Consider the following 19,235-nt stretch of genomic DNA (forward strand, 5'->3'; position numbering starts at 1 on the left):
AATTCTTATAAATGAAAAGCTGGATGTATTAATCATAGGTGCTGGTTGAGAGAATGATGCTCAATGTTTGAAAGGTATAATATCAACTTATCAGCTTTACTTGGTTATTAGGGGAAATTGCCATTAACAGGATTAACCGTTACCAAGTTAGAGGACAGTGATGAAAACAAGAACACCTTTGAAATTACTGGTGAGTTAATTAATTTTGTCCAGAATTTTTGTTGTACTCTTGCCTTCCTCTGCAAACACAGCTGGGAGTCTGCTGCTCAGTTTTGGCATCCACTGTGATGAGCAGTGACTTAGGAAGAGTGGTCTGTGAGACCAACTCTCAGCTCCATCCTGATGAGACCAGACCCTCAAACCAGCTGGATGAATGAGTTCTTCTTTTAACACACTCTTGCTTTCAGTGCTTACTGGTAATTTCAAATCACAAAAGTCACAAAGAACCTAACGTGACCGCATGACTGGTTTTGAGCTAATTCAGTAAATTAACTTGGACTTGTGTACCTGATATGAAGCTTCATGGGGACAGGAGAATGGATCAGAGGTTGGGCTACAACATTTGGAATGGTCACTTCTTGGGACTACATGGTTTGGGCCTCATTGAATTAACCCTTGGGGGAGGGGGAATACTGCCAGATAAAATAGAAGCAAATCCACAGATATTTTATAATTAGATACAGAGCAAGAGGAAAGAGATGGGCCTATTAGGGACCAAAAAGGCAACTTGGTGTGGAGGCAGAGGAGAAGAATAAGATTTTTAATGAATACTTTACAACCATCTTCACAAACGAGATGGATGATATTGACTTTGTGGTTAAGGAGGAAGTATGTGAAAATACTGAATGGGATGAACACAATGGAGATGAAGTATTGAGGGATTTATCAGCATTTGCCAGGGCTGGACAGAAGTAGTGCAGCGTAAGCACGGTTACTCATTTCTTTAGTAAATCATTCTGGGGATAGGGCAAGGCCAAGTTACATTGTCCATCCCTAATTAACCTTGAAGGTGGGTGGTGAGCAGCTGTAGTTGTGTGTTGAAGATACTCCCACAGTGAAGGAGTTCCAGGAGCTTCACTCAGTGCATTTCCAAGACAAGTGTGAGGAGGCACTGAGGGTGGTAGTATCCATGTACCTGCTGGTGGCTTGGTGAGTACAGTTCAAACACTGTAATCTGAGTCTTGCCAGGCTTATCCTTGTCACACCAGCTGTTTCTGAACTGTGACACTGGACCAAGCTGTATGTGTAATCTCAACTTTTGAGGCAGCAGGTTTTTTAATTGCATTGCAAGGGAAACATGACAAATCTGTATCTGAAATTGACCTGTGCACCTCTTTGCAGAAGTATGATTGAACGGATTTTGGTGTCGTGTTAAGCCACCAGGATATGCAGGAATGGGTAGACCATCTTCAGAAAGCAGACGAAAGCCCCAAGTGTGGGAGTGGTGAGGCAGCAGTCTGTGCCATGTCCACACAGTAAGTGGAAAGAAGGCAACCATTGATGGGATTGCAGTATTTTAAATACCTCTTCCTGGGGCTCACTGGTCTGCTTTGAGCTGCAACAACACTGGGTGGGATATCTCAACCTGGTGAGCTTTTAACAAGAATTTTAAGGGGGAATTCCCTGATCACCAGCAGGAAGTTGGGAATTTCTTCCTGTGGACTAACTTGGGACTGTGTTCTAAAGCTTGTATTGAGGTAGAGATAAATAACATAAGATCAAAACACAAACTGTGTAGTTTCTACATAAGAGATCAGTTCCTAGTGCCAGGCTTATGTCCAGGCATTGAGATGCCAATGACTTCTGATGTGCCCCAATATGTGGTGGTTGCTCTCTCAGAATTGATGGCATGCTGTCTCTTGGAAGCCCATTTTGTCTGAAGTGAGGAGCGCTTTCCCCCTAGAGGAGGGTGGTAAATCTGTAGAATTAACTGTCCTTCAAATCTGAGGTGGGCGGATTTGTGGATATTGTGGAATCAAGGGATCTGGAGGCAGACCAAGAAAGGTTCCAGGTTGAGGACCAGCCATGATTTTTTTCAATGGCAAAGTAGGTTTGAGTCATTGAATGACCTACTCTTGATCCTTCTGTTTATGTTCTTATTTATTGAGCATTCCTTTGTCTTGAGGCAGCTTCCCAAGTCCATTATTTCATACTTCTCCAAATTGCACTCCGTTTGCTACAATCCTACCCACCTGGTTAGTCCATTGATGTCTTCATGTGGTCAGAATCTTTCCTCCTCATTGTTAACCACTGGCCCAGTTTTGGCAACATCTACAACAACTTTACAATAGCAAGGTGCTGCCTGATCTGAGCATTTCCAGCACTGTTTTTATTTCAGAATTCCAGTATCTGCTGTTTTTCTGCTTTTCTTTATCATGCTCCCAGTAAGTTTAATTTAAGTTGCTAAGTGCTACAAGCAGCAAGGGACCTGTGGAACCTCACTGGAAACAGCCTTCCATCCACCATTCTCCTCTACTGCTTGCCTCTCACCCTTTGGTCCAATTTGCTACTCTCCCTTGGATCCCATGAGCTTTCTGTTTTGTTTTTATGAACCAGCATGCCTTTTAGGTACCTGGCTAAAAACCTGGTTAGGGGCCATGTAGACTATATCAAATACACTGCCCTTATTGATACTCCTTGATACCTTATTAAACAAAACTGAGTTAGTCAGTCACCAGTGTTATTCAATGTAGTTACCTCAGCCCATGCTGGATTTAGTCTGTGCCTTTCCAAAACAAAGGTTTATAACTGTCCCTCAAGACCTGACTGCCCATCACCAAATTCAAGTAATTCACCTACAGTTACATGTTTTAATCCCTTCCTCCCTTTTTACAGCCCCTACTGGTGTACAGCTTTGGTCACCTCGTGATAGAAGACGAGGAAAACTGGAAAGAGTGCAGAAAAGATTACAAGGATGTTGCCCAGTATTAGAGGGCCTGAGTTTATAGGGAGAGGTTGTCTTTAAGGCAGGCTCAGTCTTTATTCCTTGGAACACAGGAGAATGAGGGGCTGACTTATAGAAATGCTTAAAATTATGAGAGGCATAGATAAGGTAGATGTCTTTTCCCCAGGGTAGGGGAGTCCAAAACTATGGGGCACAGATTTAGGGTGAGAGAGGGAAATTTAAAAGGGAAACTGAGGGGCAACTTTTCCACACACACAGGTTGGTGAGTTTATGGAACAAGCTGCTAGATGAAGTGGTTAAGGCAGGTACAATAGTATCATTTAGAAAGCACTTGGATAGTTACACGGAGGGGTAGAGTTTAGAGAGATATGGGCCGAACGCAGGAAATTGGACTAGCTGGGTCTGGCACTATGGTTGGCATTGGACTGGTTGGGCCGAAAGGCTGTATCTGTGCTATATTGCTCTATAACTCTCAGTGACGTAATGTTAGTAGTGCTTTAAACCCTCTACACTACTCTACTGTCAAGGAAGGCTTGGAAAATGATGGGCAGAGTCCCTGCGGTTTCCTCCCCTGCTTTTAACAACTGGGTCCAGCCCTGGCGATTTATCTACTTCCAAGTGCTGCTAAATCCCTTGATTGTTTCTTATTGTGTTTATCCATCCAATAGTTCACACCCTTCCTCCTTAACCACAATGTCAATGTCAATGTCATTCATCTCTTTTGTGAAGAAATTTGCAAAGTATTCATTAAAAATCTTATCCATCTCTGTTGACCTTTTGGTCTCTAATAGACCCAACACTTGGTTATCCTCTTGCTCTGTATGTAATTATAAAATATTTGTGGATTTTCTTTGATTTTATCTGCCAGTATTTCTTTTCATGCCCTCTCTGAGCTTTCCGAATTTCCCTTCTGACTTCACCCCTTCACCTGCTGCACTTTCTGCAGTATTGAGCTCTCGGTATCTGGTTGCAGTGTTCCTTTTTTTTGTTTGCCTTGCCTTTTCCTTGATGCACCTTGTCATTCAGGGCATCTGAATTTGGCAGACCCATCCTTTTTAGTGGGACATGTTTTACCCTGAACTCCTTGACTTCTCCTACGAATACGTCCCATTGCTGACCCTGATTTTCCTTTATGTAGCTGGTTCCAATTTACTGCTGTTAAATTTGCTTCTCATTGGGGTGACGTCTGCCTTCTCCGGTTTATAACTTTTATCTCTATTTTATGTTTGTTATTTTTATAACCATGCTAAATCAAACTGAATTATGATTACTGTCACAGGGATCTTCACCCAGTTGGTATTGCTTCCACCTGCCCAGCTTCATTCCCTGAAACTACATCCAGCATTGGCCTGCTTGAGGTGGGCTTACTTACATACTGCCTGGCAAAGTTTGCCTGAATGCAATGTAGTAATCCTGTGCCCTGTATACCTATTACACTGATGGGTAACCTAGTGAATCACTGAAACTTGCCCCTTTCCTCCTCTACCTTCCTCAAACTGTTTGGATTACATGGAACTTGCATTTCATTGGCTAAAAACTATCTCTGCCCTGCTGGTGTCAGAGTTCTGCCCTTGACTCACTCCATCGACCCAGTCTCAGAGCTCTGATCCCACCTCGGGGCTTTGGGTATGTGAGAGATCAGATGTCTATGTAGTTCCTGCGCCATGTGGGGAATGAATGGTGGTGATGCTCTCTCATGTTAGAATCATGTTAATCAAAGTTAATTCCTAACTAAGCACTAATGTACGACGTGTTCCATACACAGCTTCCATTGCACCCTGTGACACCAATCAACAAGCATTCTGATGGGTATCCAATATCTGTGACTCCACCCTACCATACCCTTCCTCATCCTTCCCTGCACGGGACGTCCCACAGTACGCTGAGCTGGGGACCTCTGGAACCCCCCAAGATGCCAAAGCCATGGAGTTTGAGCTGCCTCCGACCTGCTGCCCCACTGAAGCCTTCAAGCCGCTCTTTGTTATAAGGAGGTTGGTCTTCACTTTCCTTGTATTCTGATGTGAATCTTGAATTTAGTGCATGTTAGATTGTCATATGTGGTGTGTCAGATTCTGAAGAATTTCAAAAAATATAAAATGTTGCTGTGTCTAAATGAGGCTGTTGCATTGGCATAGATCAATTCATTCTCGGTGCATTTTCCCTCAGTCCCACCCCCACCCTCTCAGCCTGAGACAACGCAACATCCTGACATTCCCAAGAACCCTGATACTTGCTCCCACTGTTGTCAAGTCCTTTGTGGTACTAAGGCTTTTGCCCATATTCTTTGACATGCAGCAAACTGGTGATGTTTCTAGTTACTTTGCCTCTGCAGTGCCCCTGGACTTTACACTAATTATATCAACCTGGTTTGCCTCATTAACCTCAGACTTCCAGGCACTGCCACAGCTGATCTATCGCTAATGGCACATGTGTATTTTTGTGCAGGACCTCAGCAGGAGCCCCAAACCATGAAGAAGCTGCTTCCCAAACGGAAACCAGAAAGGAAACCCTCTGACGAGGAATTTGCACTGAGGAAAAGTATGTTGACTGTCTCTGCCGTGTTTTTCTTCTTCCTGTGTCCTGATTTTATGACCTTCATTCTCCTGGTTTTGACTATTTTTTTAGCTTTACTTTGTCTCTGGCCAGCTACAGGATGAGCAGTTGGTAGAAAGCCTGAATATTTTTAATTCTCCTAAGCAAAGAGAGCTGGAACATATTGCTCTACTTTAAATTGTGTTGCTTGCAAAGTTAACATAGCATTTCTCAATGTCTGGTTTGTCTAGCTATTAAACCAATAACTTGAGAAACATAATTAGCACTCTAATCAGAAAAGAGCATTGGGTGAGATTTTCTGTCCATAGTCCCCACCTCCATACCCAAGCATTCTGAACTGATCTGTTCAACAGAAATGATACAGAAGGATGTGTTTCAACATTCACTGGCTGAGGAGGGAGTCATTTCACTGAGGGTTCAGCTGCTCACCTGTGTGTGGGCAATGCTAATGATTTCTGAATCTGATCTCCAGGGTTGCTTTGAGGAAGGAAACGTCCTGTTGTGGTTAGAACAAACCAATACCATTGTCAGAGGATGGGAGATGATAGAGGCAAGGAAAGACTAGGTTTGTTGAGGTAGAGTGAACGGGTAAAGGGTCAGAAGTACTAGCTTAGTGGAAGGAGGAGCAATAACTTGTTTTCTTTGTCATGTTCCTCCACCAGTGGGGTTGATGGTTCCCTAGAAATGAACGTGGTCCATTTTGGGGGGCTGAGCTGGTTCAACAGGCCTTCACAGTATTGGTTGGGAATTCAATCTTGTTTAGTGTGGAGGTAGAGAGATCCGTGCCTTCACAGGGAGCGGGGCTTCACTGAGTAGATATCAGTGTTCTTGGCCAATGCCTGTGCCATAGGTATTTGTTAGATTGTGACCACCATCTCATTAAACTTGGTAGCAACTGTTAGGTGACTGACACTGGCAAAACTGCTGATAAATGTGCACAAAGTGGGTCAAGGGGGAAGGAGTAACCAGCCTCCAGTTTGATATTGAAGCCCAATGTGCCTTGGACTTGGGCCACCTTCGGCAAGCAGCTCAAAGGCTCAGCCCGGTTAGCAAATTTGATCTTTGGGTTTTGGATCTGTAGTTATTTCGAAGCCAGAAACACACTGGTGTCATCAATCCAATGTCTGTATTTTGTGACTTGTCTTCTACCAGGGTTTTATTCTTTATTACCCAGGCACAGCAGCTTCTTGAAGAAGATGCACAAATATTGAAAGTTATTGAAGCTTACTGCACTAGTGCCAAAACCCGTCAGACTCTGAACTCAAGTAAGTGATGAGCTTTTTGTTCTATAGAACCTTAATTTAGAACCAGTGGAATCAGATTCAATAGAGGTGCACTTTCAGTCATTCAGGATCTTGATTATTTTGTATCGATGTCCATAATAATCTGCGTAAAAGTAAAACGGGGAAGAAATCTAAAATGGGTAACGATTGTCAAAGTACTGAGCAGGTTGGGCAGCGTCCAGAGTGAAGCAGTTAACATTTCATCTCACCTGCTGTCTGACCTGCTAGATGTTTCCAGCTATTGTATCTTTGTGTGGCAGAGTTTTCAAAATAGTGTTGTTAGTGAATTGATCTTTTTGTATTTCAAAGCAAGATTTTTAATCCACATTTGTTCTACTTTCATATGCTAAAGTTTAATGTTCATTCCATGAAGGAAATGGAATCTTCCCATTGTTAATTACAGTTAGAAAGTCAGATTGGATATCAACAGGATGATTGTGCATTATATTTTGAAGCTCAGCAGAATTGTGTTTCTGTCTTACTGTGAATGCTGAATCTGTAGCCCAGAAGGAGCAACTTCTGTTTCACAAGTATAGGTTTAAAGATCTATATATCTTTTAAATTCCGTATGAGACTAGTGTGCTGCTTCACCAAACACACACACCTTGCACACATACAGGTCCTGTCTTTGAATGTTGGTGTTACTTACTAAATCAAGATGATCCCTTTCCCAAGTATCTGAAGTCTGTTTTAGTATAGATTGAAATTGGACTCCAGGTGATGAATAATGACCATTGCCATGGTTGGTCATTTATGAATTGAAGCCACAAGGGCTTTTAATAACTTAATGATTAAAGAGTAGCCTTGGTAATTGTGGAGCTAGATAATATTGTGATAGTCGGTAAAATATCCCAGAAATGGGACGAACCTTTAAGCCCTTTGAACCCACCTTATCATCTGGTTGGATTCTTTGTTCTGACTCTATCCACATGTCTTGGCTCAATGTTCTTCAGCATCTCCCTTCTCCCTATAAAATCCATAAAACTTCTGAAAACTGCATTGACTCTGGGGAGAGTTCCAGGTTTTGCTTTGTGAAGGAATACCTTGTAACATCACTATCAGCTGGGCTAGGCATTAAATATTTGTGATAAATGTAAAGGAGCATCAGAGAGAAATATCTTTTGGTTCTGGTTATTATCTTAAGGTTGAGGCTGAGATCCATGATCTGGTCTTTGTGTTTTTATTTAAATCCATAAGCTGTTCGATTGTATTCCAAGCAGATCGAATAATGTGAAGTGGGAAAAACTAAGGCATTTGTACATACAGCAGCGATTCAAGAAGACAGCTCATTACCACCTTAAGGGCAATTAAGCATGTGCAATGACATTTCCTGGCTAGTGAGAATGTATACTGAAATGCAATTTTCCATCTCTGCCCAACCCCCCCCCTCTACTGAAAGCAGTGTGCTGGAAAACACTCAGCACATCAGAAACATCTGTCAAGGGAGGAAGCGAGTTGATGCTGCAGACCGATGACCTTTCATTCTATCAGTGGGTATTATAAGTATTTGTTTGACAGCATTTCCAGTAATTGCAACCCATACAGCCCAACTCCCGGTTGGAGGTACTAGTGATGCCTTGCTAGTGCAGTGTTTGCCACCACACCTCCTGTGTCAAGTGCATATGCTGTCTTTAGTCTTCAGCCTAATTTATCCTATTTAAATCCTGGAATATGAGATTTAGTGATTTCTGATCTACGTAGTTTTTTTGGTGATTTCTGATTTATTTGTGAAAACACTGCATGTGGTCAAATAGCAAAAGACCTGCAGGTGTTGGAAATCTGAACTAAAACCAGAAAATGCTGGGAATACTTGGCAGGTCCATGGGGGTCTGTGAAGAGAGAAATCAGGGTCGATGTTTCAGGTCAATGTTCTTCCATCAGAAAAAAGTTAGAAACAAAACATTTTTAGGGAACTGGGCAAGTTGGAGAGAACAAGGACACATCTGTGATAGGATGGAGACCGAGAGAAGTGGCTGTACTGGCTGAGAGAGGTCATTAAACCTTGTTAATATCATCTGATCCGTTGGATGAAGCTGTACAAAGGTGAATGAACATTGGAGGAGAGGGGAAATAAAAGTGCTGGAACTGTAAGGCACAAAACACTGCAGTTGCTTATAATCTGAAGTAAAAGTAGAATACTGGAAATACTCAGTCAAGTAACATCTATGAAGGGAAGATGGAGTTTGTGTCAAGTTGGAGACACAGTGCAGATGCTGGAGTCTGGAGCAACACAATCTGCTGGAGGAACTCAGCGGGTCAGGCAGTGGAGAGAAGGAATTGTCAATGTTTTGGGCTGGAACCCTGTATTTGGACCTCACCTTTGTCTTCAGTGCAGGGTGAAACTTGGTAGTGAAGGTGATAAAATTGATGAGCAGAAAGGAGCAGAAGCTGTAAGGCTTTCCAGATGGGGGACAGAGGTGTGTAGAGACTGGACATCCATAGTGAAAATGAAATGAGGTCCTAATGTAGGGTTTTGACCTGAAATGTCGACAGTTCCTCTCCCACTCGTTGCCCCCCCGATATATACATAGACACACACACACACACACACACACACACACACACACACACACACACACACACACACACACACACACACACACACACACACACACACACACCTCAACCTGCTGAGTTCCTCCAGCAGTTTGTTTGTAATGTGTCAGTTGATGACCTTTATCAGAACTGATAAAAATTGGAAAGGCTAGTTATCTGAACTTGGTTGAATTCATTATTGAGTTCTGAGGGCTGTAATGTGCCAAGTTGGAAGATGAGGTGCTGTTCCTCGAGCTTGTGTTGGATTTCATTGTAACAATGCAAGAAAACAAAAAAACAGAGGTCAACGTAATAGTGGGGGTAGAGAATTGAAGTGATGGACACTTAAAGTTCAGGGTTACACTTATGGATTGCTGGTACTTTGCAAAGTCAAATCAAATACAGTGATTGCTTTGCAAAGTCAAATCAAATCAAATCAAAAGACTTTGCAAAGTCAAATCAAATTGAGTGATTGCTTTATCAAACACTTTCATTCAGTCCACAAGGACTGAACATCTCTTTCCCATTCTGAATTCCCTGTCTTTGAACTTGCACACTTTTCCAATGAGGGCTTGTGTAAGTGCATCCTCTATCCTCTGGCACTCTGAATTTGACCAGTTTCAGATAATCAGTGTTTTTGTGTCAGACTAGTGGATTGTGGTGGTAGCTCAGCAACCTGTAACATTAACTCTGTTTCCCTCTCCATAGATGCTGCCTGCCCTGCTGAGATCTTCCAGCATTCTCAGATTTTATTTCAGATTTCCAGCAAGTCTCTCAGTTCAGTGTTGTGTCCCCCCCCCCCCCCACCACTGTTTTCATTCCTCCCCCTCTACTTACACCTGCTACAGATCAGCTGTGATTAACGAGCATCTTCCCCTCACAGCTGGCACGGCCACCTTGTGCCATTCAGTCTCTCGGTCTCTGCCCTCACACACATTACCTTCTCTGTACCTCTCCATCACTGCAGCTTAGTGTTTATGACTTCACAGTTCTGATGGAAGGTCACCAGCCTGAAAGATTAATTCTGGTTTCCCTTTCTAGAAATGCTGGAGGACTGCTGATTATTTCTATTACTTTGCATGTGTTTAATGGTAGAAATTGAATCCCAATTAAATAAGCAAAGAATGATGAATCTGAGTGTTTTCATTAAGAGACTGGGGTGCTTTTATAGAGCTTTTCAGTTCAGTGAATATAAAAGAGTAAAAACAAACTGGTGCCAGTGACTGGGTCTTTGGTTGAGATTTTGAACCTTGGAGTTACATTCCAATTTGGAGTGCTGGAGGTAAATAAATTAAAATCGCAAAGGTGCTGGGACATGTAATTTTTGTTTGATTTTGCTCCACTTGGCAGGATAGTTGACTTGCTTGCAGCATCATTCTGTATGTTTGAATGGGATGATGTTAAGGAAAAGATTGAAGTGCTGGTCTAGAGTGAGGGGAGTTACAGAAGAGTAAGAGATTTAGAGCAACAAACAATCTGCTGGAGGAACTCAGTGGGTCAAGCAGCATCTGTGGGGGGGAAAATTGTCAACGTTTTTGGTCAAAAACCTGCATCATGAGCCCTGATGCTGGGTTTCGACCCAAAACATCGACAATTTCTTTCCTCCCACAGATGCTGCTCGACCCACTGTGTTCCTCCAGTAGATTGTTTGTTGCTCCAGATTCCAGCAGCTGCAGTCTCTTGTGTCCCCTTGTGAGATATTTAGGTTGGAGTTCAGGGCAATTTCACTTAGAGTTTGTATGGTTGCGAAAATGTGACCAGTGTTGGTTAAATGAAATGAGACCACACATTTAAAAATAGGTTTAAGAGGAAGTTTAAGCAAAGGGGAATATGGGAAGAAGTAGGTTCACAGGGTTAGGTTATTGTTCATGTATAGGATAAATACCAGTGTGAACTGGATGGGCAGTATGGCCTGTTGCTTTGCACCTTCTAATGAAGGTCCTGACTGGTTGTTGTGGAGGTCTGGGACAACCTGTAGGAAGACCTTGGTAGCATTCAGGCTTGGGTTGAAAGTGACAAGAAACATTTTAACCACACAAGTTCTAAGCAGTGACTCTCATCAAGGGAGTCTTTAACCATCTTCCCTTTGTTCTTAGGCATTATGAGAGTTGAGTTCCCCTGCCCCAACCTCACCGTCCTGGGGAGGTCACCATGACCAGAAACTTGAGCAGCTACTTAAATACCATGGCTGCAAATACAGGTTACAGGCTGCGAATCTACAGAGAGTGACTAACCACCTAACTCCCCATATCCTTGCTACAAGCTGCAAGAACAAGTCAGGAGTGTGGTGAAATGCTCTCTACTTGCCTGAGTGAGTGTGGGTCCAATACCATTTCAAGAAGCTCAATGATATCCAGAACACAGTTTGCTCAATTAGGCACTCTGCCTCGAACCTAATGCTCTGCACATTGACATTCAAGACTTGCTCAGCAGCATCTCCCAGCCCTGTGTCCTGTTGCAGCTGAAAGAATGATAAGTCACATACCATTCTGACTTGGAAATACATGCCATTCCTTTGTAGCATTTGATCTAAATCATGATCTCCCTTCCCAACAATGGGAGTACCATCACACAGACTGCAATGGTTTAATGTTGGCAGCTCGCCATCACCTTCTTAAGGGCCATTAGACATGAGCAATAAATGTTAACTCTGCCAGCGTTGCCCACACCCTACGAATGAGTAACTAAAACCCTGGTCTTCAATTTGGTCAGTGCCACTGGCTCCCAGTAGCCTTGTCCCTTCAGCTGCCTTTGCTTAGTAATCATGCCCCATGCAGAATGGAGCTGTCTGCTCCTCTTCAGTGCTGGTTCCCTTCACACCCATTGTGTCACTTTAAGTGAAATTATCTTTTCAAAGTCAAGGGGGAAGTGAAACCCTTAATCATGTGGGTTGTCAGTGTGATGCTTGTTGAAGAGCATTGGTAACCAGAGGGTTTAACATCATCTTTTCTTTCTGCATCGGTAAACTCTGCTCATTACAGCCAGTGCCGTATCTGTTGACGTCCCTTCTAATGCTCACTTCCCCTCAGCTTCACAAACCATGCCCCACATTCTCTGCTACCCTACTAACTTGGAGTGGCTGCTTCAGTCCACGGACCTGATGAACAGTATCAACTTTCTTCCATTTCCTTGACATTTCTCAGACTTTGTGCTGACTACTGTATTTATATTGATGTGTTGCAGTGTGGTGTCAACTAATGTGGGAATTGTGTGGATTTTGAGTAATGTTTGGTTTGTAAGGCAATGATTGGTTGGCTCTGCACTCCCAGGAGGTGTGTCGGCTGTGGGAGACTGCATTGAGCTCCTAGATCCATGACTCTCTGCTGGGGGTGAGGGTAAGAGATCAGTCATGTGTCCTCTAATCTGTAGTTGGTTAATGTTCTTTTCAATTAATCAAAGGCTTTTAGTCATTGCATAATCTCAGTCTGAGAGTTTCTGAATCTAACCCTGCTGGTGAACTTGAACCTTTGTCGCTACCTAACAATGTGTTTTCTCTCCTTGTCTTCACTCCACCTTTGCTTTAATTTCACCTTTGGATTGGTTCCTTTGTTTCTCCATTGCCCTGACCCCTCCCCTGCCCTTATGCACCCATCACTTTCCACAAACCACCCTAGCATGGCAGGGGACTGACTTGATGCACAATCATGTTCTGAGTGACGATGACCTATCAAGCTTGGACTCCTCAGCTCGCCGCAGCAGTCTCTCACGCCTCGAACCTGCTGACCTGTCCGAAGATTCTGATTATGACAGTATATGGCTGGCCCACAGTTACCGAACGGGGTCAACAACTCGTAAAAGCTGCTGTTCGTATATTTCTCACCAGAACTAAGAGCTCCAGTTTGTAAGAATTGCTTGTATTAATTGGCTGTTTTATGTTTCCCTGCTGTACCATATCAAAATGTTAATGTGTCAAAGCAAGGTATTTTGGGGGTTCTACTCAAGGCTCCTATTTCTCTTCTCCCTCCCTGTCCTTGATGGTGCTGGGTTGGGCAGTGTAGGAGCACTCACTCTGTGGTTGGCTGGTCTGCACTGCATCAGTAGACCTCAGCACAGTGAGCCAACAGAGGTGGAGCTGCAATTGGCTTCATTCCCTTGATCCAGGGAGGTTCACCAACCGGAGTCCTGCTGCTTATTGGTATCCACTAACCTTCCTGAGGGTGTGGACTCTGGATGTGAAAGAGCTGGCTGATTGAGTCACACGCAGGACAGCATTCAATGTCAACCATGAGGCATGTGCTGCAGGTGAATGGTGGTCCTTGATGACTGAATGCCAGCAAGGATCAAGCATTCTGCTGATGGGACAGGGTAGGGAGCACAGAAGGAAGCGAGTATTTGAATTCAGAGGCTCAGTAGAACCAGAATTATTGAGTTCAACTGAGGTCTTGGCATGTGCCAAACTTGGCAGATATCTAGCAAATCCAAAATGGTATTCTTGCATTCTTTTGCATCTGTTCCTTTGGCTGTTTCCATTTGATATTGTGCTTTCTGCTAATCTTGTTGATAGTCATTTATGTCTCACCAAAATATTTTGGTGGTAGTTGTGTATTGTTTGGTTGATTTTTACTGTTTGATAATGTTTAAAATCAGGAGATGTGCAGGGTCAGTAAGCAGACCACAGTAGTGGGATGTAGTGAATGCATGGCATTGGTGGGGTAAAGAAAAACTCTGTTTGGAAGGCAGAATGTGAGAAACCTTCAGTCAGATTTTTGACCATGAAACACTTGGGAAGTACAAGCTAAATTCTGTGACTTTGCAATTCGGTGCAAGGCTTCACTCATGCTAAAGAAACAAAGACTGACGTGGGATTGTCTACGTGTCAGAATCATGCAGGGTTGTTGAGCCCAGCACTTGTTCCAGAGTTTAATTTCAATCTGAGACTCTACACTGGGAGCTGAGAGTTTTCTAAAATTCCCGTTGTATAGGAAGACTACTACAGAAAGCCATGCACATCAAAGAGTTCTACTTGCAGTACTGTAGTGTTTTAAACATTACCACACAATGTTGTGTACTTCATAGTTAAAGAACATTGGTTGTGGCTTAAATAGGATGTACAGAAGCCATGGGAGTGATGGTACCACACTTTTAAACTGAAGTTGTTTTGGTTATAATTGTGGAGAGAAGGGTTAGGCACTTGTGTATTGAGGCTGCTGTTTGATAGTGTCCCAGGATGGAATCATCCTCTCTTAAAAAACACCAAAAATTCTGCCTGCTGCAGATCCAGCAAATCTGTGTTGAGAGCTGATCACTATTTCAGATGATATGTGCCCAGGCCGATCTTAATTTTTATTCATAAGTGTGTGTTGCTGAGAAGGTCAGCATCTACTTTCTGTGAGGTGGTGGTGAGCCACATCCTTAACCTGCTGTGGTGATGGTGTTCCGACAGTGCTGCTGGGGAGAGGGTTCCAGGATTTACACCTAGCAATGATGAAGGAACAGTAATTATATTTCCAAGTCAGGATGTTATGCAGTGTGAAGGGGAATCTGTAGGGGGTGGTATTCCCACATACCTGAAGCCCTTGGTCTAGGCAGGAGGTGTTGCAGGTTTGTGAGGTGCTGTTGGAGGTGCCTGGGCAAGTAGCTGCAATGCACTTGGTGCACTGCTTCAGGTGGTGATGAAAGGAATGTGTATGGTCTTCCAGTCATGGGCTGCTTGTCTTGAAGTACTTCTAAGACCAGCAAATGCAGCTATTCTTTGGAAAGTTCAGTTGCACTTTTAATCAGACTGTCCATTTCTGTCTATAAATTTGAGAGCTGGCAGTGACAATGGCTGAGTGGTTGCTTGTTTCAACCTGCATGCTGCTGTGATTTGTTTCAAGGACATGGTTGTAAACTGAACAAGTATTTACTTTTTTCTTTGAAATGGAATGTTTTTTGTGGAAAAAGTGGAGGAAGTAACTGCCATTTCTGTGAGGAAGGGATTTCACTGTCAGGCAGAGAAGTGTTTCATTGGGCTGTGGTGCCTGCCCCCACTCCCCAGCTCTTTCCCAGCCCCAGGAACATCTTTACCCTGAAGTTGTTCATCAAGTGTGGTTGGATGTGAGGTGGTCTGGTGTATGAGGCAGGATCTGGGCTTGTCTGCGCGTGTCAGGTGGGGTCAAATATAGATAGGGGTGGGGTGAGGTGTGGGATAGGGTCTGGGTCGGAGTGTAGGGTAGGGTCTGGATGTTGGTATAAAGCAGCGTGGTGTCTGGGTAGGTCTGTGTCTCTGCACTTTTTAATGTTTTCAAATGGCCCAGTGGTCTCCAATTTGATAATTTTACCTGATCAAGTTCTAAGACAAGTCATTAGTGCAGGTGACGAAAAGGCTGGTTTTAGAATTCCTTAAAGAAGGGGAGAGGCAGAAATGTTTATAGAGAGAAGCCCAGAATTGATCCCAGACCACTGAAGGGATGGCTACCAGTGGTGGATGATGGAATGCAGGGATTCTGAATGGGCCCGAGTTGTAGAGATCTGGTCTAATGGTGAGAGGGAGGGATTAGAGTCCAGATTGGTCACAAAGTCTGAAACACAAAATGCTGGAGATACTCGGCAGATCAGGCCACATCTGAGAGGAGAAATGGTCAAGGTTTCAGGTCTGAGACCCTTTGCAGGTCCTTGATCCTAACGTTGACTCCGTTTTCCTACCCACAGTTGTGGCCGGAACTGCTGAGTATTTCCATCTTCAGTTTTTGTTTTAGATTTCCAGCATCAGTGGTGTTTTTTTTTATTTAGTCACCAAGGTGATGGGGAATGAGATGGAGAAGGTTGGGACAGTGTTAGGGCAGCAGTGTTTCTAGGGGCTGTGTGGTAGCAGGCTGCCCCTGAGATTTTGTGCTGCTGTGGTTTTTGGAACCCTGTCGTTTCCCTCAGTTGAAGTAATCAAGGAATTGTCTTTGTCGTAGTAGTAGCTGCAGTTTGTATGAATAACTTACTGTCAGTTTCTTTGAAGTACCTGTAACTTTCCAGTGAGTTTGTGACATTCCCCACTGTTGAAAAGTCATTCCTGTTATTTTGTACATTACATAACACACATTGCGTCTTTTAGACTTTGATCAAAGTAATTTTTAAATGTTGCATTTCAATTATGCACAATAGTTTTAACTGTTAAGTTTTATACCACGCTGAGCATTAATGGCGTTTGTGAAAGCAAAAAGCAAAATAAGTTCCTTGATTTGTCAGGCACATCTGTTTATTATTAAATTATATCTCAAACTCAAAGTCCATTGTTGAATTTAAGCTGTGATTTCTGATTTATAGAAAGAGTGATATATTATGTCTATTAAATATAGGAGTAGCCAAACACTGTAATTTATTATTTGACAGCAGAATTAAATGATTTGTTTGAAATGTTTCACTGTTTTCATTTATGCCAGATACTTGATGCAAGGTCACGTTTGATTGGCATTGATATTGTGTGGTGTTTTTGTAAATTGGTGCATAGTAATTGTTCAGGTCACTTTCATAATGTGTAATCTGTTTTTAGAAGGCTAAACTCTGCAGCGAGCACTGAATATAGTTCACTGTTTACCACCTAGTCAGGATTTCAGCAATCAGTGTGGAGGCACCTCCAGTTCAATGCAATTGTTTTAGTTCCGGGTCAAATGGAGTCTCTGGTTTTGCTGTGATTCTGGGAATGATGTTAATGTTTTGCTTTCGTGGCACATGCAACAAGTTTCATAGCCTCACCCAGGAGTTGGGAATCGTCCTCTCACTGAACCTCCAGATTTATTGGAGCTTGGGTAAGGACTGCAATCCTCCTCAGTGAACTAGGTGAATTTTTATAACTACATCAGCCTCCAATGATCATGCTGCTTGAATTCAAACCACAACCTGCCCTGATGGAATCCGAGCTTGGTTTTACAATTGTTACCCATACAGAGCATGGGACGATGGGGCAGCTGACACATCGAATTTTGCCCTTCAGTTACACACAGCACAACCTGAAATTTATAGAACGTGGGCTCCTAATATGCCACTGTTAGCTGATGACTTCTAGCAGGGTCTGACGTCTTTGAGTTTGGAGCATAATGTAACGTTTGAATCCACATTCACAGTGATTTCCTCTGGAGTTCTGGTTCAGCTGACTGTGTGCTGCCTATTTGATCACCCTCAAATGCAGTTCTTAGCAGGTGCATGTTACGTAATACTGGCCTCTAAACAAATTGTGGTGGCTCCAGATCCTGGCTTTCTGACTTGGCATCAATCCACTACTGAGGCACGTTTCCTGGCTTGAAGGCTATGTGAAAGGTGAAGTGGTAAGGGAAAGGGCGATAGGTTGCCTTGGATTGGAGGCTTCAGGTTGGGGCTAACAGGTTGCATGTGTCCACAGCATCACAGTTTGGACACTCCTGGTTATTAGGTTTCAAGTGTAAGAATACTGTTTATGTTGTATTAGTCATTATCTGATTAATGAAAATGATGCTGCTGGAATGTCCAATTTCTCTAAGTTGAACCTTCCTACATTGTATAAAATGAGATGGTTTGAGGCCATTGATTGGATTCTAGTTATACCAGCAACCTGTAATTGGTACATTTCTGGTTAACTGGAGCTTGATAGTATTTGGTAAAGGTAAAGTAAGTGAGTGATTATATCATTACACATAGGAATGCTCCTTGTGTAATGAGCTGGGATTAGACAACTCGTGTGTATAGGGTAACACTTGACCAAACACAACACTGTGTCCTGTTGTATACTCATAGCTTCTGTGCTGTGCCGTTCTGTGTCAGTAATAGCTAATTGTTGGCAAAAAGCAGTTTCAAGGATAAAGGCCTTTAAACAATCTTTTATATATTTGAGTGTTGCATTTGTACAGTGTATGATTGTCTCGTGATTTTACATATATGCAACTCAAGTGTTTGGTTTTTTAAAGTAATTTCACTTCCATTGTAAAATAGTTGAAAATAAAATGTCTTTATTATAGTGTTGTTTTGTATTACATGTTGACTTTTGCAAATCTGAGATTCATTGATGTTATGGCCTGACGAAAGGGCATTGCAGGTTACTGTGTAGGAACATAAACCGACCGTGTGGCCCAGTATATCTATGTTGTTTACCCAGGTGAGCCAAGAAACCCTTTCAACTTCCGATCTGAACCCAAGTCACTCTCACAGGTAGATCACTAGTCATATAATCTAAGATTATTCCCATAAAACAGACAGCAGGGATAATGGATATCGATGTTTGATATTATACTGAACTTATGATCCCATAGTGTCACCAGAGGTCAGATTCAAAATTTCATGCAAATGACATGAAGCAATGATTGTTGAAGATTAATGTAATCCAGTTACATGTTTTAATCCTTGCAGACAAATCAGCTAATTAATAAAGTAACACAATCATTGTATTCAAGAGCAAAATTATCTCCTGCTTCTCCTTGACTTACCTGTGACTCTCAGAAAGCAAACAATCACTTTCTCTTAAAACTTCCAGAGCAATGCTTTATTCAGGAATTTCACATTCCAGGCTGCTTCCTTCTCCACCCTGAAGAAGGAAACTTGGAGTTACACAGCTTTTGAACATCAGACCATTAAGACTGATGTCAGACACAAAGTGGGTCACTGACTGGGCAGCTGCCAGCTCCAACACCTGTTGCTTCAACAGGAATCTACTACTAATCCTGCTTAAGACAGCTTGTGTGCTGAGTCTGGATTAAATCATTCTATACACATTTAGCCCAATGTTGTCCTCATGCTATAGGATCTCAAGGAATGGATCAAATTATTGGTACATCACATTGATGCGTTCTTCAAAAAGGTCTTGGTGGTTTCCCACTGGGAATTCCCATGAATGTTTTTGGAAGAGAGGAAGTGGTGATGAGGGGTTTCCTGGCTGATCAAGCTGCCCCAGAACCCTTGGATCCTCCGTACTGGTACCATGATGTCCAGGTGTCATTTTATGCCCATGTTGACAGTTGTGCCTCATTGCATGAGAATAGCAGGGCAAAGGTACAGTGGTCACCCTGAAAGCACAATTGGAC

At 42.8% G+C, this 19,235-nt stretch overlaps 1 protein-coding gene across 1 annotated transcript in view; it reads left to right on the top strand.

Annotated features, from left to right (window-relative positions):
• The window catches only part of LOC127575777 (rho guanine nucleotide exchange factor 7-like), a 73,598-nt gene that overhangs the window by 47,646 nt on the left and 6,717 nt on the right, over positions 1-19,235 (top strand). The window contains 11 exon segments of the mRNA XM_052025857.1: positions 112-194; positions 1,345-1,370; positions 1,373-1,413; positions 1,415-1,466; positions 1,867-1,874; positions 4,671-4,874; positions 4,876-4,896; positions 5,351-5,366; positions 5,369-5,454; positions 6,639-6,723; positions 12,891-13,067. Of these exon segments, the coding sequence (XP_051881817.1) occupies positions 112-194; positions 1,345-1,370; positions 1,373-1,413; positions 1,415-1,466; positions 1,867-1,874; positions 4,671-4,874; positions 4,876-4,896; positions 5,351-5,366; positions 5,369-5,454; positions 6,639-6,723; positions 12,891-13,067 (799 nt within the window).

Source organism: Pristis pectinata, chromosome 11 (genome assembly GCF_009764475.1).
Source record: "Pristis pectinata isolate sPriPec2 chromosome 11, sPriPec2.1.pri, whole genome shotgun sequence".
NCBI classification, from domain to species: domain Eukaryota; kingdom Metazoa; phylum Chordata; class Chondrichthyes; order Rhinopristiformes; family Pristidae; genus Pristis; species Pristis pectinata.